Here is a 26,618-nt window from a genome sequence, read left to right as displayed (position 1 = left end):
TGAAATAAATGCCGTTCCGCTATATTCGATTTCTATTATATGACAAATTAATTTTCTCTTCAAATTGTATTTATTGTAGCTAATGGTATGGATTCAAGCACTTTTGATATTACCGTAGATTAGATTATTCAATGTTACATTTAATCATGATCAAAACAATGTTTAAGGTCATATTATTTATATATACCTTCAAAATGTACTGTGCTTATCAGATAACAACAAAAAACATATTTTATTCAATTATTCATGTAATGCATAAATGTATAGATTGCAATCTGACTACTTTCTCAAAGAGTTCCAGCTCAGGCGAAACATTTTTCAAACTACCACCACCGCAGAGGTCTGTCAGGCTCCAACACGGAGGAGACAATATCCTAACCATAATTTCCTTCAAAACGTACCTTGCTTATCTAAAAACAGCTGAAAGATTTTTTAATGTTTTATATTTAAATATTTTGTTTTATTTTTCTCGTAATGTAAAATGGGTTCCAAGCAACTTTAGTAGATTGTTCACAGAAACTTATTTTTTTTTAATCACGATCTTTACGATTCCTGTCAATAATTTCTTTTCTTATTTAAAATTTTAACTTTTTCTTTGCTGATAAACTCCTGTTATGTAATTTGAAAAAGTTTGGTTTCATAATTATGTACAATCGATTAAAGAACCCCAAAGTTTCTTTAATTTATTTCAAAATAATGTTTCTCTTAATTTAATTTTGATATATTTACATTACTAAAATTCTGAAGGTTTTTTTTAACTCAATTAAATGATACAGTGTTAAAATATAATTTCTATCGAAATTAATGAATGATTTTGAATTATTTTGATACAAATAACAGATACTGCATTGAAAAATAAAAATAAATATAATAAATATTTCCTAGTTTTTTAAAATAATGTTTTTTTTTTCGTTGCTCAAATTGTCACTCATACTTCTCAACTCTAAATTAATATTTAAATATTTGTATTATTTTCTCTTGTGACGCAACGCTCTCACACTTTAAATTATATTTTAAGCATTTCTGATGATTAATCATTCCTTTATTTATTATTTAAAAATGCATCAAATTAATTATTAAGTGAATTATTTTACCTTTTTTAACTAATAATGTATTGTTCATGTTAACGATTACTTAAATTTTTACTTCCCTGTGAAATAATGTTGGGTTTCAAGCAACTTTTGTATCACAGCTGAGTAAATCGATTAAAGTAACAATTAACCATAACAACTATCAATATGGAATACCTAATCATTAACGTCTTTCAATTTAGAGGTTTATCTTTCAAGAGAGGACAACTCCAGTGTTAGTGACAACCGTTTTAGTCCTATTCGATGAATTTAAAATCATTTTTTAGGTAGTTCACAGACATAACGCCAAAATACATATTGCTTTATTTGTGGATACCAAAAAGTGCTCACTTTCACATTTAAATTTATTTATTCATTTTCTTAGGTCAATTTCTTTTGTGATGTTAAAGACGGTCCTTAATTGAATGAAAAGATTTGCTGAACAATATATTTTTAAAATCCATAAGGCTCCTTCTGCGAAGTTATTTTAAAAAAAAATCATCACAAAAGTCCGTCGGGTTCCTTTATCGAGGAGATTGTTATCTGACTGCTTTCGCAAAGAACTCCAGCACAGATTATTCATTTTTTTTAATCTGACTACCATCGCAGAGGTCTGTCAGGCTCCAACACAGAGGAGACTTTTTTTCTGACTACCATCGCAGAGGTCTGTCAGGCTCCAACACAGAGGAGACTTTTTTCTGACTACCATCGCAGAGGTCTGTCAGGCTCCAACACAGAGGAGACTTTTTTCTGACTACCATCGCAGAGGTCTGTCAGGCTCCAACACAGAGGAGACTTTTTTTTCTGACTACCATCGCAGAGGTCTGTCAGGCTCCAACACAGAGGAGACTTTTTTCTGACTACCATCGCAGAGGTCTGTCAGGCTCCAACACAAAGGAGACTTTTTTCTGACTACCATCGCAGAGGTCTGTCAGGCTCCAACACAGAGGAGACTTTTTTCTGACTACCATCGCAGAGGTCTGTCAGGCTCCAACACAAAGGAGACTTTTTTCTGACTACCATCGCAGAGGTCTGTCAGGCTCCAACACAGAGGAGACTTTTTTCTGACTACCATCACAGAGGTTTGTCAGTCTCCAACACAGAAGAGACTTCAAAATTAACTATGACTAATCAATTATAACGGCAAAAAACGTTGCTCAAATCAAATTTCAAAGCAAAACATTGATTGTCAATTTCTGCATAAATCTATAAAATTTTCATTAGAATTCTAAAACGATAGTTTTCAATTTCCACAGCATCAAGCAACAATCTAATATTGCATCAAATTCACAGTAATAATTTATCGTCAATAATAACAACAATCAAATCTTCATTCAAATGAGAACTAAACATTTTTTCATTACCCATAAAATTAATAATCAAATTTTGCATCAACTTCAAAACAAAACATTGGTCATCAATTACCATATAAACAATCAAATATTGCGTCAAATTTAAAACTCAAAATTGCCCATCATAAAACAACAATCAAATATTGCATGAAATTTAAAACCGAAAAAAAATACCGTTCTATAATAACAAAACTCAAATTCAGAAAACAAATCTTGGCCTTCGATTGCCACAACAAAAAGCAAATCTATCATCATATTCAAAATAATAACTGGTTTTCGATTACCACAATATCAATCAAACCTCGTATCTCACTCGAAACAAAATATTGGTTTTCATATATCGCAAAAATAAGCAAATTTGTCATCTTATCATAACAAAACGTTGGGCTTTAATTCCCTCATCAACAATCAAATCTTTCAATCAAAATTAAACCTGTAAATTTTGTAATTTGTGATTTTATTGGACTTTGCATCAAGTCATTGGCACAACAAGCATATCTTTCATTTAATTTAAAACAAAACTAACAAGAAGCAAATATTTATCTTATTCAAAAATAAACATTGGTCTTCAATTACCAAAATAACCAGCATCCAATCCAAAATAAAAAAATTAAAATAATGATCATCAATAATAACAACAATCCATAACAATCAAATTTTGCATCAAATTTAAAATAAAACATTGGTCGTCAATTATAATAACAACAATAAAATTCAAACAACAAATTTTATTTCAATTACCAAAACAACAACTAAATTAAAAACAAATTATCTACCTTCAATCGCAAACTAATACTCCATCAAATTCAAAACGAAATATTGATTTTCAATTTCCACAATCTTGTCAAATCTTTTGTCAAATTATAAACAAAATATTGATTTTCATCAATCACAAAAATAAGAAAAAAAAATTGAAGTCTAATTTGTAACAAAACATTGGAGTTCAATTTCCACAACAACAATTATACGTTGCATCAAATTAAAAACAAAACATTGGTCGTCAATCAAAACAACAACAATCAAATTTAAAGCAAAAATGTGATTGTACAAAAACAATCAAATTTCGAGCAAATTATTTGCCTTCAAATTCCACCATAAACTTAGAATAAAACATTGGTTTTCAATTATCACAACGAAAAGCCAAACTTACTACTTCAAAACAATATCACAACAACAAGCAAATCATTCATTAAATTCAAGACAGTCAATTATCGCAGATAGTTTTATGCCTTTTATCAATTTCAAATAACAATTGTTAACTTAAGTTCAAGCAAAAATCTACCTGAATCACACAGGCAAAACAACAAAGCGAAACTTTGGACCTGCATCCTGGCAGGTAAACAAAACTGTTGGATTTCACAACACAGCAATTCAAGCAAAACAAATGATCTTTCATGAATCAAAAGGTTCGACTTACCGGACTGTGCCATTGTCGTGATCGGGGACTTTCTTTTATAATAAAAACACAGATATTTTGTTTTGTGTTCGTGCGCAGGGCGAGGGAGGCACGAGTCCCAGCGTCTGGGATCGACGAAATAACGCGCACGCACAAAGAAAAGAATCATTTAATATCTAACAAATTAAAATGTGTATTTAACTACTGACGACCATACAGAGAATGAAACATAAACAATGACAATATATGACGTTGGACAGATGACGTTTCTCCATCTACGCGCTCACAGCATCACAAGTCAACAGCCTGGCAGTTGATTGTGAGCCCTGCGGCACGTGAAGCATAAAAGTGCATTAGGGTAGCTTCACGCATTATCGCTGTCTGCAACATTTTGCAATCAACAAACAACACGTCTTATTCCACAGAAATTAACCACAAAACTGATTTGACAATCTTCATTCTCTCTTTCGCTGGCCGCGCGCATCTCGTTGTTTTCTCGCTTGTTGTTCTCTCTCGCAGCTCGCTAGCGCGCTCTCGCACTCAATCCACAATCAGCTAACAAGGCAATATTCATGAAGGTGCGCACTTTTTGTTGCGCTCTTAACTCTTATTTATGAATTATATCAATCTTATAATAAATACTCATTTAATAATTTATTACATATTCAATCCTGCAACCCATAATCCCTACAGTGAGAACGACCATTTAGTACTTTTCGAGGAAATCGATTTCTAAAGTTTGGTGATAAATGTTTTCAAAATTATGAATGGTAGAGCCAAACTTTTTGAAGCAATCGGTTCGTATACTATCGCTTAACAAACGCTCCAAGTTTCAACTAATTTGGTTACACCAGTTAAAATATACAGTAAATTATGTTATCAAAAATCTGAAAAGCACGTGTCACAAGTGTGTTTCGGAAGTAAAATTGTACTACGTGTCACAAGTGTGCACAGAATTTCCATACAAACTAAAATAGACTTAAATCAATAGTTTAACCGACTTAATCAGTATATTTTCAAAACCAAAAGATTGCATCGCCTTCATCGCCTTGTGTATCAACAAGTAATTTTTTCCACATTTTCCAACAACATGTATGATGTGTCACAAGTGTGCACGATCATTTTGATGATAAATTGGTCTATGTGTGCATTGCGTTATCCGGGAAACGGAAGAGAGCTTCCAAAATCGGGTTAAAGCATCTTGTAGTGTTTGTTAAGTATAGCAAAACGTCATCATTAACTCATTTTCGACCAAAATGGTCTATGTCACAAGATAGCACACAGCTGACGATGTAGAGAATTTTCCCAGCTTTCAAAAAAAAAAAATTCCAAAAGTGGGCTCATTTAAAAAAATATATAACTGCGACTATTTTCAAATAAGTTACCTAAAATGGCTATAACTTGAAAACGGTCTACTTTATCAAAATTTGACTAAAGTACTTTTTGATGCAAATTCGATTTTACATCGAAAAATTAAGTTGTATTTTTTTTCAGTGTAGTCCTTATTCATACCTACAACTTTGCCGAAGACACCAAATCGATCAAAAAATACCCTCGAAAGAAACAGATTTTTGAATTTTCATACATAATTTTTGTATGGACTACTGTAAAATTTGTATGGAAAATTATATGGACAAACTAATGATGCAAAATGGCTTCATTTGGCATACCGAAGGCACCAAAAATGTTTCAGCCGGATTAAAAAAAAACAAAAATTAAAATTAATTTAAAAAAAAGACCGATTTCGTAGAGAACTGCTCTAGTCCAAATTAAAAATTATTAAAAAAGATAATCATGATTATACTGAGATCACAGTTTCGGTTCACAATTTTTAAATCGGGATAGCTTTTAGTACGCTTTTAACCAGATTTGGGTATACATTTCTCAAGAATAAAAAGCATAGTTTCATTTTTTGTAAAATACACCAGTTTATTGCGTTATTGTAATATAGAAAATTTCTATAAAAATATTAGTATGAAAACTACCGACTCGATATTAGATATCTCATATTCTATTACGTGCTTACGTCTAAATTTCCTTCTGGCTAAGCGATTAAAGTTCAATTATGGTGGTACCTATAGTTGAAGATAAGGAATACATTTTCTTTTCGACACTCGACCTGTCTCAAAACCGCATCGATATCTTGAGGCGTATCGACATTTTTAACAAACACAATTTTTTGAAAAACTGCAAACCGAAAGTAACGCATTAAAACACAAAAACACTAAACCGAGAAAAGAATTTCACACCAACTGGGCTGGGCTATCGTTCAACAACTTTAACCGTTATTATTTCATAAATCATTTCGCTTGCATATCACATTAGGCTTTACTTGTTTTTTTTTTCTGCTCCCTTCTGCACTAGTCACTATTCTACTCTCTCATTCTCTCTCTGTCTTTGTGTTACATTCGTAAATTATTTACAGCTAAACGGCGTAAATGAGGCAAACTTTCCCGAGTTTGAGATCCGTAAGGTTATTTGATCTGCGATTTTTCTTCTTCTTCTTTTTTATAATTGTTTGAGGTAAAAAGGAACAAAGCTGTGCGCGCGCATTGTGCGCCACCACCGCCCTTCGCGGCTTAGTCCGAGTCGTCCGATTTGAAGAAAAGTTTCTTCTTCGTCAGGAACGAAGAATCGCCGGAGGGGCCGGTGCCGCTGGGGCCGCCGCCACCAGGGCTCTGCAGCATCGAGCTCGAGTGCCGGGACAGATCGCCGTGAACCCGCCGGCTCGCGTTGTTCGCATCGAGCGGAAACATAAAGTCCTCCTCGCCGGAGTCGTAGCTGGAATGAATGGGGTTTCGATTAGCGGGTTTTGTGGGTTGAGGTTGTTGGTTTTTTGGCTTACCTGATGTTTCGAGTGGGTGTTTCCACGCAGTTGTTGCGGAAGCTGAGTCGCAGTCCAATGTGGTTGTGGTTCAGCGGCGTTGAGTTCATCATGCGGAGCGAGGGTGTATGGGACGGAACGGTGTTGTTGAGCGTGGGTGTGATTTGGACGCTGCCGCTTTCTCGGCTTCCGCCCGATACATCCAGATCTCCGCTGCTACTGGACTGCTGCAGCATTTCTTCCTCGTCGTCTTCAAAGTCCTTCATCAGACAGGTTCGAACGCTGTTGTTTGGAGAAGTAGCACCGGATGTTCCGTTACAGTAACTTCGGTTGGGCGGTCGATGGTTCTTTGTCTTGTGCCCACCTGGCGGTACCGATGGCTTGGCGTGGTTCAACCGCAGACTGCTGCCAATGGACAGCACCAGACTGGCGAGGAAGCATCGTAGATTGCACAATTTCCGGAACAGGTATGATTTCACACCGCGAACCAGTCGCCAGCGTCTCCGTTCGCGGTAAAGGTCCGCTATTCGCGGAAATCGCAAAAGCGTGTCCACCGAGGGACGCGACTCCGGCACCGGGCTCATCATCCACCGGATCACGTCCTGAAGTTCTTGCGATAGCCGGCACAGCAGCTCCGGTGGAAGCGACCCGCTGCGCAACCGTTGCCAAAGTGGTCCATTGGAGGGAAGCTCCAAATTGCAGGACAGTTCCAGTACGGCGATTCCCAGGCTGAAGATGTCAACAGCTTTCGTGTAGCGACCTTCCATCAGTTCCGGTGCGATGTACCGCGAATCACCCTCGGTGGCCTGATGAAGGTTGCGGTTCGTCAGATCAAACACCAACCCAAAATCCGCCAGCTTGCATACTTCGTCGTCCGTTATCAGAATATTGTCCAACTTTATATCCAGATGGATCAACTGGCGATCGTGCAGACTTTTCAAGCCCTGGAAAAGAAAATCCGCAAATATCAAGAGATTGTCCAACTAACCAACAACTCCAACTCAACTCACCAGCAGCAAATCCAGCAGTATCGACCAGATCCGTTCCTCCGGAATAAACCGCTGCTCGCGCACGTAATCCTCCAAACTGCCCTTGCACAGCTCCATCTGCATGTACAGCCGATCCTCCTGCTCCCACGCTTGTATCAACTTGACGCAGTTCTCGTGCTCGCTAAACTGCTCGTACCGCCGCACCTCCTCCAGCCGTTCCTGCCGGTAGTGCTCCCCTCGGAAAAACTCCTTCGATTTCTTGACCGCGTACAAACACCCGTCCACTTTACTCTTTACCTTGAACACCTCCCCGAACGAACCCTCCCCCACTTTGGCAATCTGCTCGAAGCACTGCTCGTAGTACGATTCCCGCTTGTCCCGCTGGTACAGCGTACTCAACTCTGCCCGCGCCCCCCCGTTCCGGAACGAAATCGCACTAGCGCCGCACGACCCGTTCAAACTCCGACTGAAGCTGGCATCGAACTTGGGGTACAGCTTGGGCGGCTTCGGTGGCCGCTGGTTCACCTGGTTCCGCCGGTGGGGCTGCTTGAACGAAAGCGACAGGTTGTTCTCCTCCAAAAACTCCGGCACCGGCAGCGGGGACTTCATTGTGTGCGTCCTCCTCCTCCGCTGCAAACCATGAATGAACGTGACGATGAAAACAAAGCGCCGAGATTTTTACGCAAATTTCGAATTTGAGGTTATGTTTACACCTACCTGTTCGGTTGACGAAAATTGGATTCTCGATTCACGGTCACAAATTCTCGTAAAACCAACGCGCGATCCTGCCAAAGTGGCCCCCCAATCAACATCTACTAACGAAATTTAAAATTTCGCTGAATATCTGTACAATTTACGAGGAAAAAGACTCGAGATCGGGACGATAGCGGTTCTGTTTTCACTTTTTAAACTTTTATTTGAATGACACAACCAAGGAGTGCGTTACGTTGAGGCGTTACGATTTCTGGGTTGCGTCAAAAGCGAAAAAGGGGGTTAAGCCTCCCGGGAATATGGGAAAGATGTTCGGGGAATTGTGTGCACTGAAATCTCATTTTACGAGCAGGCGTTTACTCCTTAAAATTAATGTATATCGAGAAATTAAAAGTGAGAGTGTGTGCAACATGGAGTTAAACTTTCTGTGAAGTTGCTGTGAAGATTATAGATTCCAAAAAATTGCAAAATTTGCTACGAAATTTTGACAATCAAAACAAAAGGCGGTTTTTTAACTATCGATTTTTTTCTATTAAATTTTGTTAATATTTGTATTATTGATTTTTTTTATCTAGCACGTGTTTGAAAAAAAATCAAGAATACAAATATTTAAAAAAAATAATATAAAAAATCGAAAATTAAAAAAAAACCAGGGCATTTAAACAATTATAATTCCAAATTTTTTAATGCCTAACTTTAAAAATCTTAACTTCAAAATTTAAGAATTCTTAAAATTTTTAATTCTTAAATCCTTTAATTCCTTTTGTGGCACCATTTTAGATCACTGAAAAGCATATAGTTTCAGCGCATTTTTGAAGTCGTATTTTAGGTAAGAGAACTCGTAAGAAACATGTAGCGACCCTCACCTTGCAAACCGTTGGTTTGTGTCGCTACTTGTTATTTAAATAAGTAGTTTTGTTTTATTTTCAAGTTAGCCGGTCGTCTGCGCTGTTTACAGACAGCCTAGAGCTTTATAAAAAGGTCTAGTGACAGAGTAAGATTGAGAGAAGTCCGGGCTGAGCAGCTCTGGAGGTTGTTCTAGGGTTCGTTGCCCAGAACGCGGGAGTCGAGTCGCGTTCAGACGGGAAGCCGCGTTCTGTCGTGGAGACTGTTTTAGTTGTAGAGACGCGAGTTTTAGTTGGAATTAATATACTTTTTTATTATTGACCCTGAGTTAGGCCATGACTCTTTTTACTTGGAAGACGATATTCGAAGATAAACGACAACTGGTAGTATCAAGTGGTTAAGAAAAGAATGTATGTGTCTTAACCACTTGATACTACCAGTTGTCGTTTATCTTCGAATATCGTCTTCCAAGGAATTGATATAAGTTTTACAAGTTAGCTTGAGTTTTTGGTGTTCAGTTTAATATCACAGTTTTCCCTGATTCAAATTGTCCACTCGCTCGGACGTTAAGCTACACACAGATTAAAAAAAATTATTCGTGAATTGATTCTCTGGAGTGAAATTCTGGCGATTTTTTTGATAGACGATTATGTACTGTATTCAAATCTTGATATGATTTTTTCAAATCCCTCGATGTTTTAATTTTCGAATCTTTATTTTTTTCCGTATTTCTAGAGTCTTTTTTTAAACAACCAATTCGCCATGATCGCATTCAAAAAGTAAGCGAGATTTAAATTATGTTTATTTTTAATTTTTGAACTTTGAATATTTCAATTTAGTTTTTTAATATCTTCTAATTTTTATTTTTTGTACATTTTTTATTTTTTTTTTATTTTTAACTTCTTATTTTTTAATATCTGAATTTTTTATTATATTTTTTTCTGAACACATTTTATAATTTTTGTTATTTTTCAATTTCTGTATTTTTTAGCCTTATTTTTTTAATTTCAGATTTTTTTATTTCTTGTATTTAAAATTTGTTGGACTTTTACATTTTTGTATTTTAAAATTTTTTGATTTCTAAATTTTAAAATTCATACATTATTTTTTTTAATATTTAAACTTGGAATTTTGAGATTTTTAAAATTTCAGAGGTTTTGTTCTTTTCTTCAACAGTTTTTTAAAGGTCTAACCTACAAAATTTTCATTTTTTTCGGGTGTTTTTGGATGTCCCTGATTCAAAGTGGTTTCTAAAACACCAAAAAGCAGAGAAATAAATTTAAAAAACAACCTCAGAAATGATTATTGCCTTGACTTTTCCTTCTGGTTTACCTAATTCTGAGCAAAAAAATTAAATCCGTCCTATAATTTATATTCTTAAATTCTTAATTCTTGAATTCCTTAATTCCTGATTTAAAAAAAAAAAACAAAAAGATTTAAAACTAGTAGTTTAAAACTATTTTTTTAAATGCAGGTCGTATTTGATTAAAAAGCGTTTTGTAAATTCGGTAATTCGGTAATTTCGGAATACAACTAAAATCGTTTTGTAGATCTGAACAAAACCTACAGATTGCAAAAACAACCTATGAAAATTTAGAAAAATGTATCGCATCGCGTAGAATTAGGTTTCTCCTGGTTTCTCTGTACCCAGTGAAAATGTATTTATTAAATTTGATGATTGTTCCAAAATGGATGATGATCTAGGTTATGATGTAACACAGCTGAAAGAAACTCCAAGTCCCATTATGTACAGCAAAAAAATAAACTTATTGCATCTTGATTATTCACCAAGAAAACCGGATTTAATTGAATTAAGATTTTTAAATTATTATGTTTGTTTATGGATTTGAAAATTTTAAAATTTAATGTTTTTTTCTAATCTTAAATATCCAAATTGGAAGGATTGGAATTTTTTTTAAAATTAGAATTTCAAAATTTTGATATTTAAAAAAATGAGTTTTTGGTTTTTTTTTCGAAACCTTTGAATTGCGAGTTTTTGATTTTTTCAGAAAAAAATGTTTTTTCCACGGAGAAAAACCTCTCTGATTCACTTTATTTTGATGTTTGGCTTTTCAAGAGTCACCATTTTGAGATTCCGCCTCGAGTCACTCATAAGCAATTTTCTCCTGGAAATCAGTTTTGAAGATTGAACCCTTTAAAAGTGATCACAAAAATCGAAATTAAAATTTTAACGAAACCAAATTTTACCATTTTGAGAAAAAGAAAAACCCTCCATTTTATTACGAGACGACATTTCTCAGTGTGTCCTGAAATCGTCCCACCTTTTTATAAACCTTGTTCGCGTGAAACAAAAATGTCACTTAATTCCCTTTTGTTACTCCTTTTTTGTCACTTCGTTATCCCTTTGCGATAATGACAACAGCATGAAAAGTCCGATGTCGTAAAAAATCATGCATTATTTTCCACGATTTTTGTAAAAGTTTTTAAACAATCGGCAGGTGAGATGCATGAAATTCTAACTGTTTTTACTATACAACCATGACTTATTTAATACTTGCTTAATTTTTCAAATAGTTTGGCTTGTAGTCTACCACTATTTAAAAAAACAACAGCAAAATGAACAGCTTTCAAAGCAAACTACAACGTTACACAAACAGGAAATTTTTCCGGTACGGAGTGCCCTTCCTGCTGCTGATGGTCGGCGGTTCCTTCGGTTTGAAGCAGTTTGCCCAGCTCAGGTAGGAAAAATGTTACATCATGCGCCGCCGATAAGGTTGGACGGCATTGCGTCCAAAACAGACGTAAACAAAACATTGCCGCACCCCGAGTAAAAGATAACCGTGCTTGCAGGTACACCTTCTCGAAAAAGGGCACGCTCACGCCGGAGGAGGCGCAACGGTTCGGGCTGGACATGAAAAAGCCCGAGGACGTCACGCTGGAGACGGAGTTTGAGAAAATTAAAACCATCGACATCGACAACTGGCAGCCGGTGCGGGGACCGCGCCCGTGGGAGGACGAAACGTTGGCGCCGGTGGGCGCGAAGCCGGCCGGTCATTAGCGAGGGGAGTTCTTTTCGTTTTAAGTGTGTTGGCGGTTTAGGCATGCGTTCATTTATTTTCCAGCAAAATAAGTGAATTCTACTGTCTACTTGTTGTTGTATATATTAGCAGTGCGCGCTAGCGAACAATACAAATTGTTTTTTTGTCTTTGATTATGCCCAATATGTTGTGTGTAACGACGAAAGCCTACTGCGCTTCGCGATGTATTGCTACTAGCCTCTTGATTTGTGGTTGTACGAACATTGAAAGCCCTCTTCTACTCAATATGAACTCGATTATTATGCGATTGATTTGTTGTTTCTTGTTATGATTTTTGTTAGGCGAACGGTAACGCCTGCGTCACCAAACACGCAATTCTAAACGGAAGAAAGTTGAACCTCTCTGCTACCGGAAAATGATTTGTAGATTTCTATATTTACATCGATTGTACGCGGCCTACTCGTCGAGCAGACATTTGAGATAGAAGCCCGGTTCGATGGCTCCTTTCGGGATGTACTCGTCGTAGCCGCGCAGCAACGCCAGCAGTGCCTTCCCGCTGATGGTGCCGCTCTCGATGGCCACGTTCAGCACGTAGTTCCAGCTGTAAAAGTTGCCCACTTTGCTAACACTAACACTACCTTTGGTGCTGCTAGGCTGCGTCATCGCGCAGTTATTGTTGCTTTTTTTGCTTGGATTATTGTCGGTTGACCGTGGCTGTTGTTGCCACATGGGATTGCCACCGTCGAGTGTGCACAGTTTATCACAGTTCAAACACATCAGGCTGTTGCTGTTGTAGCAGGTCAGCATCAGATCCAGCAGCTGGCGCCAATGGGCGGGCGTGAACATCTCGGTGGCGGCCCGCTCGAGCAGCTCGCAGTCGCCGGCGTTCCACAGACACTGGATGGCCTTGTCCTCGCGGCGATCTTGAACGTAGAACCGGGCGATCGTGAGCCAGAGATGGGGGATTTGCTGAACGAGCTCGAAGCACTGGCTGTACTCCTGGCGGGACCAGAAGTACTGAATGAGGGTGGTGCCGATCTCCGTGAAATGGCAGGTCGCGTTAGGTCTGAGATAGTGACCGCAGGCTTCGCATTTCGGTAGGGCGTTCAATTCCCCGTCCAGCAGCGTCTGGTTGTACTCGATGAAGCTTTGCTTGATGTAACTCCGCGAGTCGTGGTCAATTTCCCAGATGAGCTCCACCTTCAGATAGTCAAAGTATATCCGAATAACCTTCAACCGGGACTGATCTTCGCTATTCTCCTCCATGACCTCCTCTAGCTTTTGCAGCAATCCCACGATCGTGTTCGTGTCGTACGTGTCGAAGATCTTGGCGTAGCGATCGGAAAAGTTCAAGTTGCTAATCGTCGACGATCGGTACACCAAGTACAGATTCCGAACCGTCTTGTCGTCTTCGCTGACCTGGTAGTCACTCAGCAGTGACATCGAGAACATTTTCCGCGGCGCCGGATTCCGCTTCGGAACAACTTCCTCCTCCCCTTCGTCATCTTCCTCGGCAGGACTTGCCTCATCGGTGGGCAACACTCGCGCCATGTTGTTGTAATTCTCCTCGTTATTGTACATCTTGCTTACGTTCAACGTCTTGGGTCGCTCGGGACCGATCTGATCGTACCCGAGGAACATCTGCCGAATGTTACGTCCGTACTTGCCCCGCACAACTGACGCCAGCGCTTCCTTCAACGTTACATCCGCCGCATCCTTCCCACCGTTGTTATTATTAAACAGATGATCCAATATGTACACCCCATTCTCCCTCAACGGCGACCCCCTCTTCCCATTGACCTGCTTCTCCACCGCCACTTTCGTCCGCACCTCCCTCTGCTCCATCTCCAGCTTCACCGCAAACAGCTTCTGCTCCCCAGCAAACACATACAACTCCTCGCCCACCACCGCGACCCGCTCAATCTCCCCCACATCGCCAAACCCAATCACGATCCGCGACGCGATCGGATCAATCAAAAACACCTCCCGATCGTCATGCACCAGCAGCAACCGCCGCTCCGACACCGTCTGGAGCCGCTTGAAGCCAATCACGTTCGGATTGCCCGCCCGCAGCTGGTGCGTCCGCAGCACATTCCCGTCCAGGTCCGCCTCCCAAAGGCGTGAGCCCGGCCGGGCGCAGAATATCCGCACATCGCCGAGATCGCGCGTCGGCGATGGCTGCGACGATTGGCCGCTGCTCCGGTTGTCGCTGTCTTCGTCGGTTGTAGCGGTGGCGCCCCCCTCGTCACTGGTGCCGTTCGAGAGCGTTTCCTCGGAGGGTGTTGGTGGGGTGGCCAGAATGAATGCTGCGCCGTACGGACCGTCCCGGGGGCGGTTTCCGATCTACAATGAGGTTGAGATTGTCGTGGTGATTATTGCATTCGATCGTAATATAAAATATTAAATTTTCGATTGTAATTTCTGGACTCACGATCGAGATTTCTCGATCGTAATTTGTCGATGGTAAGTCGTAATTCTCGATAGTAGATTGAGATCATTCGATCGTAATTTCTCGATCTACCATTGACATCGTAATTTAATTACGATCGAGAAAATCTCAATATTTGTTTTGAGAAATTCAAGTATTTAAAAAATTAAAAAAAAATCTTTTTTTTTTATTTGCCTTTAATTTTTTTATTTTCATTTTGTTTTTTTCAATATTAGATTTTTTTTAAATATTTGAATTATTTTAAATATTTGATTTTTTTTAATATTTGTTTTTTTAATGTTAGATTTTTTAAATTTTTGTATTTTTTTGAATATTTTTATTTTTTTAATATTAAGAAAACCTTAAATATTTAAAAAATTAAGATTTTTGAAATTGAAAAAAAAAAATGATTTTTTATATTTTTTATATTTAATTTTTTTATATTAAGGATTTTTAGAATTAAATATTTTTGTTAATTAATTCTTGACTTTTTAGAACTTTTTATTCAATGTTATATCGTTCTGCTTTGAATTTTCCAAATATTTTTTTTGTATTTTTTTCAATTTTAATTTTTTTTAAAAATTTTGAATCTTTTAAATTTTTTTTTTTTTTTCTATCCGGGACCCGTGGTGCAGGGGTAAGCGTGGTTGCCTCTCACCCAGTCGGCCTGGGTTTGATCCCAGAAGGTTCTGGTGGCATTTTTCGAGACGAGATTTGTCTGATCACGCCTTCCGTCGGACGGGAAGTAAATGTTGGCCCCGGACTAACCTAAAAAAAGGTTAGGTCGTTAGTTCAGTCCAGGTGTAGGAGTCGTCTCCCTGGGTCCTGCCTCGGTGGAGTCGCTGGTTGGCAGCTGGACTAACAATCCAAAGGTCGTCAGTTCGAATCCCGGGGTGGATGGAAGCTAAGGTGTTTTTTGTGGGTTGGATTGGGCCTAATATCTTTCTTGCTTGAGGTCTCGGTGGGGTCGTGGTGGTTTCTCTCTTTTGAGATCGTCTTGGACTTGGCGGGTGTGAGTTGATGGTGGTTGGGGGGGGGTGGTTTTGGTTGTGTTGGTGGGGGTTGTGGGGGTTTGGGGTGGTGGGGGGGGGGGTGGTGGGGGGTGGGGGGGTGGGGTGGGGGTGGGGGGGTGGGGGGGGTTGGGGGTGGGTGGGTGTGGGGTGGTTGGGAGTTGGGGGGGGTGGGGGGATGGGGGTGGGTGGGGTTGTGGTGTTGGGGGGTGGGTGGGGGGGGTGGGTGGGGGGTGGGGGGGGGGGGGGGGGGGGGGGGGGGGGGGGGGGGGGGGGGGGGGGGGGGGGGGGGGGGGGGGGGGGGGGGGGGGGGGGGGGGGGGGGGGGGGGGGGGGGGGTGGGGGGGGGGGGGGGTGGGTGGGGGGTGAGGGAATATGAAGAGGGAGTTGTGGGTTGATGGGGTGGGAGTTTGATTTATAATTTGTTAAGGGTTGGGAGATGAGATGATGAAGTAGGGGGGGGAAGGGTGTTGGATGTTGAATGATATAGTGGTTATTTTGGGTGGGTGGTGGGGGGAGATGATGATGAAGAGGGTGGAATGCCGGGCCATTACCTTTACCCACTAACAAAATCCCAAGTAGAAGTAGTTTTTCCGGCACACGTGGGGGTGTGGATATCGTATAGAACCCACCTTTGGTAGCAACCTGTGCTAACTAACATTCCCGTCCCAATCCCCCGAGATCTACAAACTGACATGGCGGGCGCCGTTGGTGGCCAACGACTGTTACCTATTTGCTCCAGATCTAGTTTTAATGATCTTGATGTTTTATCTCTTCAGCGCATTCATACATGCTGTTGATAAGGGAAACAACATTAGATCGTTGAAGCGTATGACCGGTATTGATAGGTTATTACGGTCCTGTTCAGCAACGGAGAAGGACAACCATGGGTGGTCTCTCATGCTCATGCTCATGCTCATTTGCCTTTAATTGTTTAATTTTTATTTTTGAAAACTGTTCGAGAATTTTATTTTTTCATTCTAAAATTTTTAAAATTTTTGAAATTTTTAAAATTTTTAAAATTTTTATATTTAAAAAGATTTGAAGTTTTTTAAATTTTTTGAAACATTTGTTTTTTTTTTAAATATTTGATTTTTTTAAATATTTGAATTATTTTAAACATTTGAAATTTGTAAATATTTGTTTTTTTTATTTTAGGAATTTTTTATTTGAGTATTTAAAAATTCAAGTTTAAAAAAATGTGGACTTTTAAATATTTTTTATCATTATTTTTTTTTATTTTAAGTATTTTTAGAATTAAATATTTTTGTTAATTTATTGTTGACTTTTTAGAACTTTTTATTCAATTTCGAATTTTTGAGTCGATTTCCTTTGAATTTTCGCAATTTCGCAATTTTCAGTGTAAGAACGGGCCTTGACCGATCTTATGCACCAGGTTCCCAACGAACACGCACTGCCCTTACACCTACATCTCACCCTTGCTCTGAGTCAGTACGAGCAGCACGCTAGAACACGCTTTGAGTGTTCGTGCCAGGCATGCACACCTTCTTTTCCGGTTACGCATTTTAACTCGGCCGGGGGTGGTACATTACGTAGGGTTTGATGTAAGTATAAGCGCCTAATCATTTATAGTGTGCCTATCAATTTTCATTAAAGCAAAAACTGTTTTATTTTAGTTTGAATTCAAAAACTAATTGTTATTTTACTGTGTATTGTTTTCTCCTGAAATATTCCCTAATGTTAAGTCGTGTTTATCTGTTGATATTTCTTATGTCGCGGTGTTTTGTTACAATTTTTTGGACCTAAGCATGTTATTCAAAAGTTTACCAAAAGTACAATAGTAGTATTTGTGTTAACCCTTCAATCATTCCATTAATTGAGTAAGGGCTCGAACCTCACTTGTTAGAAAACAATAGACAGTAAAGGAGAATATACTTTATAAAGAAGCAATAGTAAGAGAATCATAATTGTATGTTAAAAAATAAAAAGAATAAGCTTGATGTAGTAGATGTAGAAATAGGCAATAGTTTATAAATAGAGATAACAAACAAGCTTAGATTATTGTTATGATGGGCAAGATAAAAAATTATTCAAATAAATAAATAAAGAAGTAAATCAACAAATGATAAATAGACATGGTATTACTAGTACATTAGGGGAAGGTTTATTTTAAAGAAAACACATAGTTTGTCAAAGCAGCATTATTTGGAAAAAAAAGAGTGACAAGCATTGAGAGATACGAGAATCAAGAGTTAATAAAATCAAAACCAAATGGTAAACAGAAGAATTAGTGAAGAAGTACGAATCAGTAGAGCAAAATAAAAACAGGAGATAGATGGTAGCTGGAAATGGAAAGGAGAGAAACCCCGTTCTGCGACGTTCAGGTACATCCACAGCAGTTGACTCAACATACTGCGAATCAAAACAATACCGTCTACAATCACAAATAACTTCCCTTTCCCACATTGACGCGCCCCTTTCTTCTAGCCGTCTCGACTCTGACCCGCGGTGGTCAAAGAATTACGATCCGTTTCCACAGGCCACCAGCTAGGTCATCATGAAAACCAAGCCAACGTGGAGGTAAGAAAATAGGACACTTGCAAGGAACCAGAGCTATACTGTCCTGATCAACAATGATCTAACAGGACTACGGACGTAGTCAGTGACGCTCCTTCCAGGATGTTCCTCGCCTGAGCGTCAACTGAAGAGGTATCATCAGTATCATTCACTCTTGGCCTGCGAGTCGATTTCCTTTGAATTTTTCAAATAAAAGATTTTTTTTGTATTTTTTTCAATTTTTGAATTGTTGAAAATTTTGAATCTTTTAAAATTTCTGATTTGTTTTGATACCTTTGAAATTTTTGAAAACAATTAATTTTTGATTTTTTTTAAGTTTTTAAGATTTTGAAATTTTTTAAAATTGTTTAAAACTTAAGGAATTTTTAAAAAATTTAAAGTTGTTGAAATTTTAGTTTTGTTTTGAAATTTATGAAATTCTTAATTTTTTTTTTCATTTTTATTAGATTTTTTATTAGATTTTAGAAATTTTATATTTTTTTGAAATTCTGTAAATTCGACGCCAACATTTCAAAAAGCATCATGTACAAACCATGCGTTTTGAGAAAAACGCATTTGAATGTTGAGCATCCATTTTCAATTCCCATTTTAATATAAAAGCAAAATAAGATGTGCTAATGATAACAAACGATGAAAAACGTTGCTTTTATTGATACTTGATCATCCAAATTCAATAAAACATTATTTCCGTAATTTTATTTGAGAAAAACAAACATAACTTCTTTTGAAATCACCATCGTCTATATCACCCTGCTGTCATTGAGGGGGACGCTTTGTTATGATTCGTTTTTCTTCGCCGAATAGAGATATCCACGCGCGAGAGTGTATTAGTTTGGAGTTTAGTTACACGCAGACATAGGCAAATCGAGTAGAATGATTCGTCTGTCAAAATCAGCTGTGTCCTTTGTTATACCACGAGCACGTGGAAAACAGCTGGTTTTTACAGGCGATTTGTCTACTCGATTTGCCTATGTCTGCGTGAAAATAGTGTAAACAAAATCAGCTGCTTGGAATTCAGCCAATCACAATCGATCAAAACCAAAACAATACTTTAAATACAAATGCTAACACAGAACATGGTGTGCGTGAGAGAATCCGTGGAGATCTCTATGTACATGGCGCTTTGTTCATGTTGCTTTTTTTTCGTCACGAGGTTTATGTAGTCTTTTGTTTGACAGGTTGACAGGGCTATATAAACAGGGACTGCTGATGGCAGAGATTTTGTTTATGTTACTTTATTTAAAATCATGATTAAGCAGACTTTACTGAAGTAACTTTTGCTCATTTTTGGTGGAGAGGTAGCTTATTAGGAGTACTTTCAGAATATGCAATAACCCAGAAAGTGTCAAAATGTACATGATGCCTTTTGAAATCTAGATTAAATTTTCAAAAGGTCCTATCTGCATAGGAAACCCATGAGGGATAGGTTGTTTTGAAAATTTAATCTAGAAATGTTACCGTCGAATTGTTGAAAATTTTAATTTTTAGCCATCTATAGTTTCTTTAAATTTAAAAAAAATGAATCCTTTTAAAATTTTTAAAGCTTTTTATTTTTTTTGAAATTTTTGAAAATTGTAAATTTTTGAATTTTTTGATTTTTTTTTTAGTTTTTGAAATTGTTAAGTGTAGAAATTTTAAAATTTTATGATTTTTTTTAAATTTAAATTTATGAAATTTTTAAAATATTTGAAATTTATGTAATTGTTGAAATTTAAAAAAAATGAAAACAATTTCAATTTTTTTTAATTTTTGAAATTATTGAAACTTATAAATATTTCGTTATTTTTTTTAAATTATTGAAATTTTTGAAATTAAAAAAAATAATTTTAATTTTCCTATTTCGTTTTTTAACATTAAAAAAAATAACTCTGTATTTTTTTAATAATAAAAAATATAAAAAAAAATGCTATAACAAATTACGATCGTAATTTGTCGATGAAGAAATCTCGATCGTGAATCGAGAAATTACGATCGAATGCAATAATCACCACGTGTATTTAAAATGTGGTGGAGCAGTTTCGACATGTTACCTGTTTAAATTCCTCCCGTTCCGTGTTGCACAGCACGCACTTGGAGTGCGTTGAAACAAGCAGCAGCTGCATAAAGCGATCAATTTGTACGATTTGTTGATCCAGCAGCAGCACTGGATTCAGCGTGATGTTCAGAATGTTGCGTCCCTGAAAAAGGAGACTTGGATTACCATCAACGCCCTCAAATTCAACCATTTTCCAAACCCACCATAAACATGGACAGCTGCAGCAGCGAAACGGTCCCCTTCGAGTCACCCACGTACAGCTCCCGGTCCTCGTCCCCCCAGCAGAAGCACGTGACAACGGCGCCCTTGCTCCCACTGCCATCGCCCAGCTCCGTCAGCAGAACCTCCTTCGTGGCCGAACTGTCCAGCTCGAGCACCACTCCGATCGCACCGCGCTGATTCGCCACCGCAATCTGCTTCCCGTTGCGCGCGATACAAATCTGGCTGATGGCCCCCAGCTGGCTCGGTATTATGCTCAGGAAGTTCACCGTCAACCGGTCGTACACGTACAAACTTCCCGAATTGGCCCCGAAGATGATGTACTTGGACGAGGCATCGCAGCATGTAAACTGCAACAACAAGCAAAAGGGAGGGAAGTTCATGAATCATTCAAGCGAACCCATAATTGCGGAAGCCATTGATATCGATTTAATCCACACGGCGACAGTGGCAGTGGGGGAGAACCCCATGCAAATCACCCCCCAAAATGAATAAAAGTGGTCTCACCTTAATCCGTCGTGTGTTCCGCAGCGGCAGGTTGATGGCCTGACTAAGATCCGTGCGCTGGCTCAACCCGTAATGCTTGAGTGCGTCCATTATCATCGTGATGAGCGGACTGAACCACCCCACCCTCCCTTAATCACACACTTATGAATGAGGAAGGATCCTTTCTTGGAATTATTCCTCGAACTCGCCGAAAGACGCAACAACGAAAACGCAGCACGATTACATGATTACAGGTAAGTTCGTATAAAGTTGCGAGCTGGCATAACACGCATTGAAATTTGAACGCGAAAAAAAAAATTGATAAGGAATTCGGGAGGGGAGCGATGGAGCCACAAAAAAAAACTCAACACTGGCGAACTCCACTTGAATGACTTTTCGTTTGCATTTTTAAAGGGCTGCAGCAGCAGAGGGGGATGCTTTTTGATAACGGTTTTTGACAGTGCGGGCGAGGAGCTGTCAGGCGGAGGCGTTACGATTTTTGAGAGGGGGTTAACTTCCGGGATTTTATATGTAAGTTGATTTTTTTGTAAAGATTTCTTTTTAAAATTACTTTATTTTTTATATCTGTCTTTTTTTATCTACGAGAACCTCGCCGAACAGGTCTCCTAAATTGTATGAAAGTATGGCACGAAGCGACGGTGCTGAATACCTATATTTACAGAAATAATTTTAGAGCGCCCGCCGCGGGAATTCGAACCTCTGGATTGTGAATCCAGTGCGCGGTCCGGTTGATCCACACGGGCGGGACGAAAAAAAAATGTAGCGACCTAAATACTCGATTATCCGAAGTCATCGTGGCAGTCAAGAATTTTCAAATTTTAGAATAATTGAATTTTAAAATTTAAAAGTTTATTGATTTAGGAATTTGAGAATTAAGTATTTAAGAATGTAAAAATTTTGGAATTTTAGATTTTAAAAATTTATGAATAAAAAAAATTAGAAACATTAATCATTTTGTAATTTATTAAAATTCTAAAATTAAAAAAAATCAAGAAATTTTATTTTTTTTAAATTTTAGAATTTTAAGAAATTACTTTTTTTTGCATATTGAGGAATTTTAATTGATTTAAAATTATACAAATTTCAAAGCTGTCTAAATTTCATAACTTGAGATTTTTTTTAATAAATTCTAGAGTTTAGGAATTCTAAAGCTTCTAAATCTAGGGGGGTGACACTTCGGTTCCGCCGGGTCTGGCACCTCGAGCTCGGAGCCAGCGCCGAGCTGGAACTTTCCTGGAACCATGCTTGGAACTTTGATCAAAAAGTAGCAAGTTTTTTTAATCAGTTTAGCGTGCAACTGTCACTGTCAATCAACAAAATAAAAACAAAAGCCACGTTTTTTTCTTGCGATATTTTACACGGTTTTCTTCGGTTGTTACGGTATTTTTTTCATTTCTGTACAAAAAAGGACATTTACAATACTTGATTTTTCAACCTGCAGAAATAAAAGTTGTTTGACTCTGCTCCACCGCCATATCGATCGTCTTCGGAGCTGCCAACAACAGTGGCGGTGGCTTCAAGTAGTCGAACCCTGTCGAACCGTCTGAATGCCATCGCTCCGGCTACGCCAAGAATTGCCGCTCGCAAGGAGAACGTCCTGCGTCTGTGGAATTATCGGCTAGAACTTCTACGAGCCCGACGAATGCAGCAAAACTTCCAGGGGAACTTGATGAAGGAGATCAAGCAGCGTCTGCTGACCGACGATTACGGCAAGCATGTGATTGGTGTCGCAAACCTGCTTCGGAGACACGAGCAGCAACTGACGAGCTGGTTCCCCAGGGGCACTTCGGTGCCGATCGTATCGACTAGCGATTCAAGGAGATCCTGCTTATGTGGAACAACTTGCATGACTTCAACGTTTCCCGTCGCAAGCGACTTCTTTCAACTGTTTGCCGATGCTGATGATATCGATAACTGGATGCTGGACGCAATGCGTCTCGTGTCTTCCGAGGACGTTGGCCGTGACGGAGCGAACGTGCAGAGCCTGCTGAAGGATGTTGCCGATAAGCTGTAGAACTACGCCGAAACGATCGAACGCACACGCTACACACACAACCGGAACAGCAAAAGGTCCAGGAACGTCTTGCCGCCATCGATGCCCGCTACAAGGAGCTCGTGGAACTGATTAAACTGCGCAAGCAGCGCCTGCTCGATGCGCTTAGCTTGTACAAGCTCATTTCCGAGAGCGACGGCGTCGAGCAGGCGTCGGCGTACAGACCTGTCGCCATCTAGGCCAAGCTGACCACCCTGGAAAGCGAGCCCGATGCCATCGAGGGTAATCTGTGCTACGTGTGGAGCAGCAAATATTGCGATAAGTAATGACCACTAGATAACGGCTTCGAACTTGATTGAGTAAAGGACCAAAACGATAGCGGGAATTCGGAGGAGATTTGGATCTGATAGGGGATAGTGATGGTCACGGATTATTTCAGCGAACCAGGGCACACTCAATTCCGTATTTGACGGAGGTAAGTTGGGCATAGAAAAGTGTTACGGAAGTCAATATTTATGAAATTATCTGCTCTTTTACTAGGTTCCTGCTGAACCAGAACGGGATCTCCTGCGACCGGGTCGATATTCTTGTCGAAACCGAAAGTCATCAAACGGCCTCAAGACGCATTTTAAAGCTCCGCTTCTACAGCCGGCGGCTGCATTCTGTCACTTGATTTCTGCTTGATCAAATCCGTTAAAGGTTTTCAGTTGTTTGGTTCCAGGTTATGATGGTGTGGGTTTTGACCCCTGAGTCACAACGAACTTCGATTCTGTTGTGCGCCAAATTCAGTAGGCCTACGAGCTGTAAAAAAGCTGATTAATCAAGAGTCCGAATAAAGCGGGTTGGGGTTATTGGGGATTGTTTTATTGAATATTTAATTTAATAAGATGACAAATGGAACTAATGGTTCTTCATTTCCGGAATCCTTCATAGTGCAGCATTTCCGTTTTTGCTGTTGCTGAAGATTTTGGTCATCAAGGCTTGCGTTGCATTGCGCTTTATTTCCTTTTTACCGTTCGACGTTTCACGTCGTGCACTGGCGGTACCGTCGGCGTCACTCTAGATCTTGTTGAGGTGCGTGTTGATCTGCTCAGTCAGGCCCTGTCAGCGGTCAGTCGGTCAGCGTCGCTACCGCCGTTTTGTACGTATCCTTCAGCTGTAACGATATTCCGAGTCTTAGTACATACGCATTGTTGGCCGACTCCTTGACCATTTCCGCCTGCTTGATGATCTTCTCGGCGTCCTGCTGGTTCTGCACGTTGCTCACGTGCAGCTTGCTGAGGCGCGTCTTCAGCACGTCCACCTTGCCGGCGGTCACGTTGGCCCGGTTGTACGCGTCGTCCGTTTCCTTGTCAATCTGTAATATACCGTTGATTTTGATCAGTTCCAAGTCCTGGTATCACAGAAATTCCAACATACCTCTTCAAGATCAATCTTAGCCGACTAAATGTCCTCGTTGGGGCGCTTGATCGACTGTCTTGCCTTCTTCTGCGCTTCTTTAGCGTCACCCAGAGCGCTTTTTACATCCAAAGCGTCCTCCAACACCTTCTCGGCACGGTTCCTAGGTGAAAAAGATCAATAAATAAAAACCCTCCAACTCCATCCCTCCCCAAACCCATCCTACTTGGCGCATAATCATGCTGCTCCACCCAATCCAGATCGTGCTTGGTGTTCCGGATAATCGACTCCAGGGGCGACACCACCTCGTCGCACTGCTCGGCCAGCGTTTGACTGCAACTGCAGCGTGTACTGCTGGATCTGTTCCGCAAGCCCGCGGATCTTCTCCGGCGTTACCGTGTTCGCCGTCTTGATTATCATTCTTGATGTTCTCCTGGTTCTTCTCCAGCAGCACCTCCGTTCACTTGCACTGCCGCTCGGCGTTGTCGTTCAGCTTCTGGATCGCCATGATGGTCTCACCCAGCTGGGTGACGCGATTCCAGGCGTCACGCGTCGGGTTCAGCGCACCCTCGATGTTGCCTTCCTGCAGTTTGGTGGCATTCTCACGCAGTTAGTTCGCCAGCTGCTTCAGCTCTCGGTCTTCTTGCTCAGCTCCTCGACGTCGATGTTGGCAAACTTGACGTTTGCACTGGTTTCCTGCAGTTGCTTCTCGGACGCCTCAACGGCCTTCGCCGACTCGTTCAGATGTTGCTTCACGTCCGCGATGTTTGCGTTGATCGCCTCGATCTCCCGATCGGATATTCTCGCTCATCGAGTCGAACTCCTTCTTGTATGCTCCGGTAGCAGCGTCTTGATCGTCTTCGCTTTCTCGATCGTTCGTTTCGTTTCCTCCCGCAGTCCGTCCAGGATGATCGCCCAGTTGTCGAAGCATTCGCCGCACGGTTCACAGTACGGAGCGTCGCCAAGGTATCCACGCGCGCATTGGTCGCACTTGTAGCCTCCAATATCGGGGTTACAGATGCACTGGCCGGTTTCGCGGTCGCACTGCCAAGTGGCCGCGCCGTAAATGTTACAGTCGCAAGCTGAAAGGTTGAGCTGTTTGTAGATGGTTCCTGTACGATTTGATTACAACTACTTACGGTTGCACTGCGCCACTGCACGTTGGGATTGCCACAGAAGACTGTCTCGCACTGAAAACATTGGCGACCTCAAAAGCCTACCGTCGTACTGGAACAAAACAAGAGATCGTTAACTAACGCGATCGAGCAAAACTCGAAACCCCACACTCACCGGATTACACCGACCCCACCGGATCGCAGCTGCACTGGCAATCTTCCTCGAGTACTGGCCGCGCCTTGATTTTTACCGCAGGGAACCGTTCGTCAATAACCCGACTTGGTACGTTGGCCACCGGTAACATTTCGCCAGCCCGAAATGTCGCGAGAACCGCGAATTTCCGCCCAAAACCGACGTAAACGTTTTTTTCCGACGGCCACTCCTTCAAATTAATTTTGATGAAACATAAACAGTCAGAATCACCACGAGTCTGACGTTACTAAACGTCAAATGTTACACTCTCAACAAAAGTACTCATATTTTGCAGAAAAGTTGGTTCGGAGCTCAAAAGTTCTGGCACCGCGCCAGACCCGCGCCGAAAACCTGAAGTGGCACACTCTTGTTCTAAATACACTCAAACCCCGATAATTTGACACCAACTGTTGTCAAACGAACGGGGTTAGTTGCACAACATTCTTTTACTTCTTCTTTGCGAAAAACTGCGCAAGCGAGATCGCTTATGTCAAAATCTTCGCGCCACGTGGTTTAAAACGTAAACAAAGCCAGCTGATGATGCAAATTCATGGCCAATTTTCGTATTGGTCGTATGAATTTATATTAAAAATACCATTTCTATCAGTATTTCGCTAATTTTAGTATCCACGATAAATTACATAGAATCATAAAGACAAACATGATGCCAAAAACTGTTTCTAGCGCCATACCAATGCTAAATGCTTTAATCAATTATTGCATAAGACATTTTGAGAAATCATGCGTAATCGCGCGATCCTACTTCGACAACTTGAATGTAGTTGGCGCAAGAGATAGTTAGCTTCAGAAATTTGAAGAAAATTTGTTCCTGGTGTCATGTCTTTCGTCCGTGTTACATACTAAAAAAGTGGACCCTATAATTCAATAAACAACAACATTCGAATCAAGTCACCCTACTTTCCCACCATCTGTTAGCAACCTTGTCGACACCCCCGTCCGTCCGGCAACACTGCCACTGGGCCATCCAGAAAGGGA

At 40.0% G+C, this 26,618-nt stretch overlaps 4 protein-coding genes and 1 pseudogene across 5 annotated transcripts; 2 read left to right on the top strand and 3 right to left on the bottom strand.

The window, feature by feature from the left end:
* Nucleotides 1–5,721: 5,721 nt before the first annotated feature.
* Nucleotides 5,722–8,540, bottom strand: LOC120414863 (membrane-associated tyrosine- and threonine-specific cdc2-inhibitory kinase). Its single transcript, XM_039576184.2, has 4 exons — nt 8,349–8,540; nt 7,653–8,261; nt 6,664–7,586; nt 5,722–6,599 (listed from the first exon to the last, which is right to left on the bottom strand). The coding sequence occupies exons 2-4, from the start codon at nt 8,238–8,240 to the stop codon at nt 6,398–6,400; spliced, it is 1,713 nt and encodes a 570-aa protein (XP_039432118.1). The 5' UTR covers nt 8,241–8,261; nt 8,349–8,540; the 3' UTR covers nt 5,722–6,397.
* Nucleotides 8,541–11,508: 2,968 nt separating this feature from the next.
* On the top strand, nt 11,509–12,418 carry LOC120414336 (cytochrome c oxidase assembly protein COX16 homolog, mitochondrial). Its single transcript, XM_039575490.2, has 3 exons — nt 11,509–11,647; nt 11,724–11,887; nt 12,000–12,418. Exons 2-3 carry the CDS (start codon nt 11,766–11,768, stop codon nt 12,205–12,207), a joined length of 330 nt encoding a protein of 109 aa, XP_039431424.1. The 5' UTR covers nt 11,509–11,647; nt 11,724–11,765; the 3' UTR covers nt 12,208–12,418.
* Nucleotides 12,419–12,478: 60 nt separating this feature from the next.
* On the bottom strand, nt 12,479–21,319 carry LOC120414332 (BLOC-2 complex member HPS5 homolog). Its single transcript, XM_039575475.2, has 4 exons — nt 20,924–21,319; nt 20,401–20,766; nt 20,193–20,339; nt 12,479–14,530 (listed from the first exon to the last, which is right to left on the bottom strand). The coding sequence occupies exons 1-4, from the start codon at nt 21,017–21,019 to the stop codon at nt 12,644–12,646; spliced, it is 2,496 nt and encodes an 831-aa protein (XP_039431409.1). The 5' UTR covers nt 21,020–21,319; the 3' UTR covers nt 12,479–12,643.
* Nucleotides 21,320–22,089: 770 nt separating this feature from the next.
* LOC120415376 (spectrin beta chain-like) lies at nt 22,090–23,864 on the top strand. 2 transcript variants are annotated; one of them, XM_052710558.1, is made up of 3 exons: nt 22,090–22,303; nt 22,365–23,391; nt 23,457–23,864. In XM_052710558.1, the coding sequence occupies exon 2, from the start codon at nt 22,566–22,568 to the stop codon at nt 22,935–22,937; it is 372 nt and encodes a 123-aa protein (XP_052566518.1). In that variant the 5' UTR covers nt 22,090–22,303; nt 22,365–22,565; the 3' UTR covers nt 22,938–23,391; nt 23,457–23,864. The 2 variants fall into 2 exon arrangements, with proteins under 2 accessions (XP_052566518.1, XP_039432836.1); XM_039576902.2 differs by having other exon boundaries at nt 22,090–23,391.
* On the bottom strand, nt 23,796–26,607 carry LOC120414053 (laminin subunit gamma-1-like; annotated as a pseudogene).
* Between the last annotated feature and the right edge of the window lie 11 nt (nt 26,608–26,618).

Source organism: Culex pipiens, chromosome 3 (assembly GCF_016801865.2).
Source record: "Culex pipiens pallens isolate TS chromosome 3, TS_CPP_V2, whole genome shotgun sequence".
Taxonomy (NCBI): domain Eukaryota; kingdom Metazoa; phylum Arthropoda; class Insecta; order Diptera; family Culicidae; genus Culex; species Culex pipiens.
This window is presented reverse-complemented; position numbering and strand designations above follow the sequence as displayed.